Here is a 9,809-nt window from a genome sequence, read left to right on the forward strand (position 1 = left end):
GTCTTACAGTGTTTCCTTCAGATTTTCATGCAAATTAACTGGCTTTTTGAAGGCAAAGAATTTTTGCAAAGTTCGTAAAAAACGGGGATATGATAAAATCCGAAAGCTTATAGCGACAATACAAGTGCGGTAAGGAGCTTTGACGCCTGTAGTCCCATTTATAAAAAGGCTCAAAGAGAAATTCCTATAAATCACACTCACGGAAGGACTATATTAAATATAAATCATCATTGATTTCTATAGCTTTGGCCCGTATATACGTGACCTTCGTTATTAAGTTATTTTCCTCGTCTACGGCAAAATAAAAAATCAATAAAAACTTCATGAATAATAAATTTTTCTAGCCCCTAGAGTGCTTATTATATTGTTTTATTACATTGTTTAGAATTTTCGAATGCTATTATCTGGAGTATTGATTTTTTATCTAATAGATTTTTACTATTAAAATATTAATATTTTATTGTTACATTTAAGTATTGTTACATTATTTATTTAACATTTTTGTACATTTAATAATTATTTAATAACTGCCTGAAATAAGTTTTAGGTTAAATGAACCCAACTAAAAATGCCTATTTTGCACTTTTTTCATTTTATATAGTTTGTCTGGGTGTTTGTGAAAAGTACGACAAAAATTTAAAGTTAGCATTGCGTTCTAGGAAAGTGGTAGGCAGCTTGTATACAGTGAGCACGTAAAGGTTGGAATAAATTCATTTTCTCGAGAATGGACGATTTTGGAAAAAAATCCTAAAGCAAGTCAGTTTTTATTTTAAAATTACGACTTACTGACATATGTATTATACTAGTGACGTCACCCATCTGGGAGTGATGGCGTCATCGATTATTTTTTTTAAATGAGAATATGGGTCGTGTGATAGCTCATTTGAAAGGTAATTCAATTCTCTATTCAGTAATATAAACATTAACGTAATTATTTATACAGGGTGTTCAAATTTTTTTTGAATTAAATTTATTTACATAAAAAGAAGAATGTGTGTAATTTATTTAATTCAAATTACATTTTACTGCTACCAGAAAACAGGAAAAAAATGTTTATTTGGCAAATAAATATTGTTTTTTGCTTAAATTCAATATTAAAGCCGCCACCCACCAGCCTCGTGACATTTTGAACATTTAATTTAAGCGAAAAGCAATGATTATTTTTCAAATAAACGTTTTTTTCAGTTTTCTAAGAGCAGTAAAATCTATTTTGAACTAAATAAATTACATACAATCTTCTTTTTATGTCAATAAATTTAATCCAAAAAAAAATTTTTTTGGACACCCTGTATAAATAATTATGCTAATGTTTATATTACTGAATAGAGAATTGAATTACCTTTCAAATGAGCTATCACACGACCCCTATTCTCATTTAAAAAAATCATCGATGACGTCATCACGCCCAGATGGGTGACGTAACTAGTATGATATATATGCCAAAAAGTCGTAATTTAAAAATAAAAATTGACCTGTTTCGGGATTTTTTTCCAAAGTCATCCATTCTCGAGAAAATGAATTTATTCCAACCTTTACGTGCTCACTGTATAAACAAATAATGGGATTGAACTAAAAGGCAGAAAAAATAAACTTATCAAAACTAAATATGTAAGATAAGAAATGTATTCTACTTCTTTATGTGTCATCTCTTCCATGTGAATGTGTTCTAAAGATATCAGTAGAAATGCAGTTACATCAAGCTCTCAAATTGTTTAAGTAGGATATGAGCCTGCTTCCAAGACTTCTTTTGCCCAGTAGTCTTCCTTCTATTAATAATTGCAGCAAATTGTGCCTCATTACATTTCCAAGATATAGTGCAATTATCTAATTTTAACAGTATTTGAAAACTTTAATATCGAAGTAAAAATTTCTGTTGTAATTGGTATACATATTTAATTGAAAATTAAATTAAAATCCAAACAGGTTACAATAGTTGTTCAGCATGGGAGTTTTTGGACTTATAACTTCAGTTTTTTCAAAAAGAAACCACAGAGGCGATGGACTTGGCAAAGTCCTAATGGAAAAACTCTAAACGAAATAGATTTTATTATCACTGACAAAAAAGACACAGTTCAAGACACTACGGTTCAAAACAGATTTGTTACCAGTAGCGACCATAGAATGGTACGAGGTAAAATAGAAATAAGCTTAAAGAAGGAGAGGTGTAAGATGATTAAAAAGAAGAATAAATCAAAACCATGGATGAAACCATCAGATGTAGATAGTTTTCAGCAATATATTTCAGACATACTTAGCAGTCCTGAAGCAGAAAATAATATAAACGACTTAATATTAAATTAACAAATGCCTTACCGGAAAGTCAAAACAAATCCTGTCCTAGAATTCAAAAAGGAGAGAAGATCAGCCAAAATACCAGGCAACTAATGCAGAAAAGAAGAGAAATGAAAAGCGACACGGAAACTAAAGCTAACGAACTACAAAAATTAAATAAAGAAATAGCCAAAGCTATTAGACAAGACACTCGAAAATACAACCAAGAACAAATCGAACATACCATTGAGAACAATGGAAGCATGAAAAAATTGAGAAGAAGACTAAGGACGGGGACAAGGCAGATAATAAAGATTAAAGATAGAAATGGTCATCGTACAACCAACAGAGAGGAAACCCTTAAAATGCTACCGGAAATCACAATAGACGGAATAAAACTAGCCCTAAGAAAAGCTAAGAATAACAAATCTCCAGGCGACGATTGTGTAGTTACTGACGCAATCAAAATCGGAGGCACTTGTCTTCTTAAGAAAATAAAAAACCTTTTTAACATGTGCCTTTTAGATAGTAATATACCCGACAAATGGCACAATGCTGAAGTAATTCTATTGTACAAAAAAGGAGATCCCCATGAATTAGGAAATTACAGACCTATAAGACTTCTTAGTAACTTATACAAACTCCTTACAAGAATAGTAACGAATCGTCTTGAGAAAAAACTTGATTTCTACCAGCCACTGGAGCAAGCGGGATTTCGTACCGAATTTGGAACAAATGATCAGTTACACAGCATTAAAACGGTAATAGAAAAAACTATCGAATACAATCGACCAGTTATTTTGGCTTTTGTAGATTTCCATAAAGCCTTTGACACGGTAGAATTTGACAAAATTCTGAAAGCACTACAAGCATGCCGCATTGACTACCGATACACAAGGTTAATTTACAATACATACAAGAACGCAACTATGTCGGTGAAACTACATAAAAACACGGACCATATCCTAATCGGCAGAGGAGTCCGACAGGGCGATACCTTATCGCCTAAACTGTTTACCGCAGTACTAGAATATGCTTGTAAAAACTTAACTGGTAAGAGCGAGGCCTGAATATTGACGGTAGAAGATTAACAAATTTGAAATTCGCAGACGATAGTTTTATTCTCTGACAAACTTAAGGAGATATGCCCAATGCTACATGAACTTCAGTTAGTGTGTGCCAGTGTAGGTCTTAAAATCTATAAAACAAAATTCATGACTAACCTAGTACCTAGCGGAAATATCAATATTGGAGACAACGAAGTAGAGCTAGTGGGAAAGTACATACACCTTGGACACGAAATAAAGATTACAAGAGACAACCAAACATGCAAACTACGAAGAAGAATAAACCTAGTATAGGCAGCCTATGGAAAACTCAAAGATATATTTAAAAGCGATATACCAATTTCTTTAAAACGTAAAACATTTGACTAATGTGTGTTGCCTGTGATGACTTATAGTGCCGAAACTTTGACATTGACAGCTACAACTTCTAGAATGTTGCAAATAGCCCAGAGGAAAATGGAAAGGTCAATGCTGAGTATATCGCTTCGTGACCGAGTTAAAAATGAAGACTTAAGACGAAGAACGGGAGTTACCGACGCAATTTCCCGAATTGCCACCCTGAAATTGAACTGGGCCGGACACGTCGTCCGAATCAGTGATAGTAGATGGACAAAGAGATTACTTGAGTGGAGGCCGAGATTAGACAAAAGAAGTAGAGGAAGACTGCCTACTCGTTGGACTGATGATCTCAAGAAAATGTCTAGAAATTGGATGCAAATTTCTAAAAATAGAGCACAATGGACAAAAATGAGGGAGGCCTATGTCCAGCAGTGAACGCAAAGGGCTGGATGATGATGATAATTCCATCTTCAGTGAACTTTAAAGTACTTGCGCTAATAACTGCAAAACCAAACATTGGTTGGGTTTAAATTTTAGATTACATACTTAAAAGTAAACGACATTAAGTCGATGAACATTAATAAAACTATACGGCAACTGCATGTGTCCTTACTTGAGATAGCAATGCTATCTGTATTGGATCGTAATAGCCTGCCAACTTCAAAGTTGGTATATTGATTGACCACTTAATTTTATTTCTTCAAGTTTTTCCTGGATTTTATTTGAGTATACACTAAATAGAGTAGATGAGAGAACATAGCCCTGCCTGACACTCCTCTAAGTCTGTATGTCTTCTGAAAAAAAACGTTGTTCCACAGCTATCTGATTATAATAGAGATCGGTAATGTGATGATATTTCTTATATCTAAATTTGTCTTTTGAGTTAATTTGATAAGGCGATTATGTCTATCAGAGGATTTGTTATAATCCAAAAACACATATTATACAGTGGCTAATTAATTTTCATGTACTTTTGCACAACTACATTTACAGTGCATTCTAAATCCAAATTGTGTGTAGATAATGTCTTGCTCAAGTTTGTTGTGTATTCTATAACGGTAGCGCATCCGATTCGCGTCACCAAGGCCCAGTGATGGGAACACATGCGCTCCTACTATTTTCCACTACTACCAAGGACCGATCGCTATAACAAAAGGAAGTCTACGGAGAACTGATCTGAAGACTCAACTGGCTGAGAGAAATTACCTGTAGGCCAATCGGAATTTTAACGTATTGAGTTAAAAGCCAATCTCTCCAGCGACTTAGAATTGATAAATTGTTGACCCGGTATTTTTCCGGCCGCGTATTGAGCGGCCGTCCTATATTGATCCTCGCATTAATCACCTCTCCTACGTTTATGTGAAGGTATATGTAATGATAAGGCATCGTGTTTGTCATACCTATTATCTATATATATTTTTATTTACAGATAGTCGTCGATGGGCCTTGGGTTATTCAGACCTTCGCTGAGAATTAAATAATATTTATTTTATTTTTGGGTTATGAGAATATATTTTTATTTAAATTAAACCTGCGTTTTACTGAGTCTGCTGTCTGAGAGGTAGGCTTCACAATTCTCCGAAGGAGAATTTTCAAAAATAATTTGAGTGTATGCCTCATAAAAATTTTTTCGGTTTTATACCGAATCATGGCATTTTTTCATTCGTATTTTTTGGCAGTGATGAGTGTAGATATCAGCCCATGTGCACGAATGATAGGAATTTCTCAGTAACCTATAAACGTCTTCTTTTGTTTCCGTTTTTCGTCAAACCTAGCAAATCCAATCGGTAAAAATCTACGTCTCAATATCCGATAAATCTGACGTCATGTGAACTGCAGACTTTAGAAAAACTGTTTGATGGTTACATTAGGGATGGTTTATTGGCTGAAAATCTGATATATCAGAGACGGCATGCACAAAAACACGATTTACCATGAAAATAAAAGTGTATTCATCTCATAAAAGAATGAAGTCTGTTCTGAAATGTCAAGGGGAGATATTAGGTGCATTTCTCGATATAGAGAAACTATTTGACAACACCGCCCAGGAAGCAGTGACTGCTACATTACCATTACAAGCTACTATTATAATATCTACTGCCCTTTTGTTTATTTGTTTTATCTGCTGTTGTACTCTAGAGTTCAGTTTTACTCCAAGGTAGCTTACTGTACTCTACAGAGTTACTTTTGAAGGCTCTTCAACGGAGCGTCAGATAAGGAGACACAATTTCTCCCAAACTATTTAACCTCGCGCTAGAAGACATTTTTTAGAAATTATAATAGAACTACAAGGGTATAAACGTCGATGGATTATCATTAAACCATACAATATTTGCAGATAACATAGTTGCAATGGCAGATAATATCTGAGAACTAACTGAAATATTTTAACAATTAAATAAAGTTTCCGGAGCGATAGCATTAAAAATGAACTAAAGTACAACAAAAATAATAATCCGACAAATATATATAACAATACAAAACCATATCACAGAAAATTTATAACAATATGTATCTGGGCCACGTCATTAAACTTGGAAAACCAAATTATTCATAATGCTGAAACTAAAATAGGAGGATAACTGGCATGGGCCGCTTTCGGTAAACTAGCATATATATTTTAAAAACACCTCCATTCCAATAAACTTAAAGAAAAAACTATGTATGCATATTTTTACCAGTTTGTACCTACACCTTAGCCGTATACCTTAACAGAAAATCTGCTGAAAAAACTAGAACCAACGTAAAAGTCAACGGAACGAAACATGCTTTTAATATTACTGAGAGAGCAGATTAGAAACAATGAGATAGACGTAGAACGAAGATCAGGGATATCATGGAAGAAATTACAAAAATGAAATGGCGCTGGGCAGCTCACATAGTCAGATATGACGACAACACATGGACACGAAGAATCCTAGAAGGGAGACCTCAAAAGGTATGGGTAGTCAGGAGTAGATGAAAAATGGTTGTAAAAGAAAAAAAGAAAAAGAACTGAAATTAGAACAAAGGATTTTTTAAAGAATTCTTTAATAAAGTCATAATTAAGATGATTAATACTTGAGGATAATGAGGAGAATACTAGGACCTTTGAGGGAAAACGGAATCTTCAGAAGTCGATACAACAACGAGTTTTATCAAATTTATAAGGAAACACCCCTGTCAGACTTCATTAGAATACAAATATTGCAATGGGCCGGACATGTGATAAGAACGGGAGAGGATAGGCTACAAATAAGAGCACTGAATGCTAAAATGCAGGGAAAGAAACCGGTTGGAAAGCCAAGAAAGCGCTGGGATGACACAGTAAACAGCGACGCACAAGCCCTTTTAGGAGTCCGTGTATGGAGAAGAGCAGCCACAGACAAGCAAGGGTGAAGGCAAAAAATAAAGGAGTCCAAGGCTCAATTTGGGCTGTAGTGCCGTAGAAAAATAAGAAGAACACTTAGAGCATATTTTCTTTGCATTTTAATTGCTCCGTTCCAGAAAATTGTATACGCACATTTTCATTTAATAATAAACACATGAGTTAAGACAATATAATATATTATAGAAATAGCAGTAAACCTATTTCCGTAGCGGTTACGTGTATTGACTTGGCTAAAGCACTTAGGGAAATTGTGTCCCACTAGAGCTTTATTCAAACATTGCGAATACCAGTGTTTTGCAAACATAACCTCATTAAGTACCTTTACAGGTTATAATTAATATTAAAAGTGAGCCTTTGCTTGTCTCCCTCATGTAATTTAGATATTGATATTTATTTACCTAATATCTTTGATAATTAGTAAACTTTAATTCTCATTGCTGCTGTCATTTAGATAAATTTTGATTCATAAATTAGTTTTGGTATACGACATGAGGTATTTATATTATTTTATAAAATTAAAATTTTATTACAAGAAAAATAAAAAATAAGAAAACATAAATTTTGTTTCGATTTGCTAACCCTTTTCTGCTATCTATTTCCTAAAGATATTAAAATTTAGCTTAAGGCTATAAAGTTTTTATAGCTTGAAGTCATTCGTTCAGCTTCCTCACAGAAGCTTTAGAGTTCAATTTTATTGTTTTGGTAGAAATCTTGCTTTTGGAAAAACATAACGATTTCCATCGTTAAAGTTGACGAGTACTTACAGTTCACCAAGAATAGCTGAAAGTCTGAAATTCTAACTGCCTGCGCGAACATTGAAGTGAGAACGCACTCGGAAGGAAAAAGATAGCCTGTACGCGCGGGTGAACTTTAAAATATAGGTACAATCGGAGACACAAATATAGAAACGTAAAGTTTGAATAGTTTCTAATAGGTCCCGTACACAATTATTATTACTGTCATTACTTTTCTTCAGTGTATTTGTAGTATTTTTTTACAAAGTGAGATGTAATAAAATAGATCCAACAAAAACCGCTTGTGTTGCTATAAATTATGGCATTATAAACCAAAAATTATATTTTTATATTGACTATTTATACTTTATATTACCATTATATTGACCAAAAGGTTTCGGAGAAAAAGGGCGTAAGCAGTAGGGTAATAAAGTAGTAATAAAATTGCCTATTGCAATACTAAATTGAAATTAGATGTTCGGTCCCGCTGAAGCATAAATATGGTGTCTTTGTACCAGTACCTTTTGTTAAAAGAGATAACCTTTCTCGTATCCATTTCCATAGCATTTGTCGTCATCGTTTTATTCAGTCCACACAAACTTTTCACTAATTTAAAATCAAAACTGACATTTTTTCAGCGACATATTGCTTCATAGAAGCCCATACTAACTCTATAGGATTCAAATCCGGATAATATCTTGGGTAACCGTAAAACTGAATGTCCTTTATCCTCGAGTATTTTGTCAATTTCATAGGTTTTAAACAGAGGTTTGTGTAATTTTATAATGTCGTATAATTCAAATTTCAACATGTCATCTGTAAAGGAAATATTTCGCGTTGTCAGCCACTGCTGCATTTCTGCTTTCCTGGAAGACATAGTTGGACATTTCTCAGTTTGTACGTTGTGATACGGTGCATTATCAATCACTAAAACGCTGTTCGGGGGCAAATTTGGTATAAGTTTATCCTGAAGCCACTTTTTGTAATTGTCGTAGTTCATTGCATCATGATAATCTCCTGTTTTTATAGTAGGTTTGTAGCGCAGATAAGCGTTTTTAACAAAACCACTTTCACCTCCAGCATGCACTATCACAGGCATCTGTCCTTTAGATACTGGTTTTTGTATGCCCTTGTTTGAACTATCGGACCAGCTCTTTTGGTAGGTATGAGATGAATGGACGTATGTTTCATCCATGTATATAATTGGGCGATTTGCGTTCCTGTAACGTTTCATACTACGTAAGAAATTCAGTCTAAGATGTTGAATATTGGACTTTTCCATTAATAATTTTCTATTAGTTCTGGTTTTTCGCCAACGAAATCCCATCTTTCTAATTACTGTTCGTAGGCTTTCTATGGAACCTGAGTAGTTGTACTCCTCTGCAAATGTTCTGTGTATGCGTTTCACAGTTGGGACTTGTGTTTTGTGTTATACAAAAATCCATTATATAACGTCGAAGACGCCCTATATCAAAATCGTCCAAGCACGTTTTTGAAGCGCTTTTTTTTCTCTTTTTGTTTGGAGTTACAAATGAGGAATATTCGCCATCTTCAATTAATTGCATTTCCCGAGCAATTTTTTGAACGCTGCTTAAACTAACACCTGTTGCCAATACCACACGTTCCTTCACTTTTTTCAAATCTCTACACGGTTCATTGTTTTTCGCTTCATTTATCATGAAATGAATTACGTTTGCTATCACTTCCCGTGTCTGATTATTTAAAACTTTTCCCTTCAGATTCGATTTAAACAAAATTTGCAAATTTTAAATTGATTCTCCGTTGCGGTTCGTACTTACAAAAAATGTTTCGCAGACTGTACCGACTTGTTCACGTTACAAACGGTAGATATTAAGTGAACGCTCAGTGCGAGATCCGTCGGATGACGAATGCGCATCATGGGCGTGGTTATTTTCAGACTTTCAGCTATTCTTGGTGAACTGTACTTATCCAACTAGTCTTGCCATTTACTGCTTTCACCACAATCGAAGATATCCGTGAGAACCTAAGCCGAGAATTATATTGGTC

General features: G+C 34.1%; 1 protein-coding gene across 1 annotated transcript; it reads right to left on the reverse strand.

The window, feature by feature from the left end:
* Positions 1–8,415: 8,415 nt before the first annotated feature.
* On the reverse strand, positions 8,416–8,976 carry LOC126893365 (uncharacterized). The gene has a single exon (XM_050663466.1). The coding sequence runs from the start codon at positions 8,974–8,976 to the stop codon at positions 8,416–8,418; it is 561 nt and encodes a 186-aa protein (XP_050519423.1).
* Positions 8,977–9,809: the final 833 nt, after the last annotated feature.

The sequence above is a fragment of the Diabrotica virgifera genome, chromosome 1 (genome assembly GCF_917563875.1).
Source record: "Diabrotica virgifera virgifera chromosome 1, PGI_DIABVI_V3a".
Taxonomy (NCBI): domain Eukaryota; kingdom Metazoa; phylum Arthropoda; class Insecta; order Coleoptera; family Chrysomelidae; genus Diabrotica; species Diabrotica virgifera.

Coding starts and splice junctions, on each gene's coding strand:
- LOC126893365 (XM_050663466.1), bottom strand. CDS start 8,976: ATGGATGAAACATACGTCCATTCATCTCATACCTACCAAAAGAGCTGG.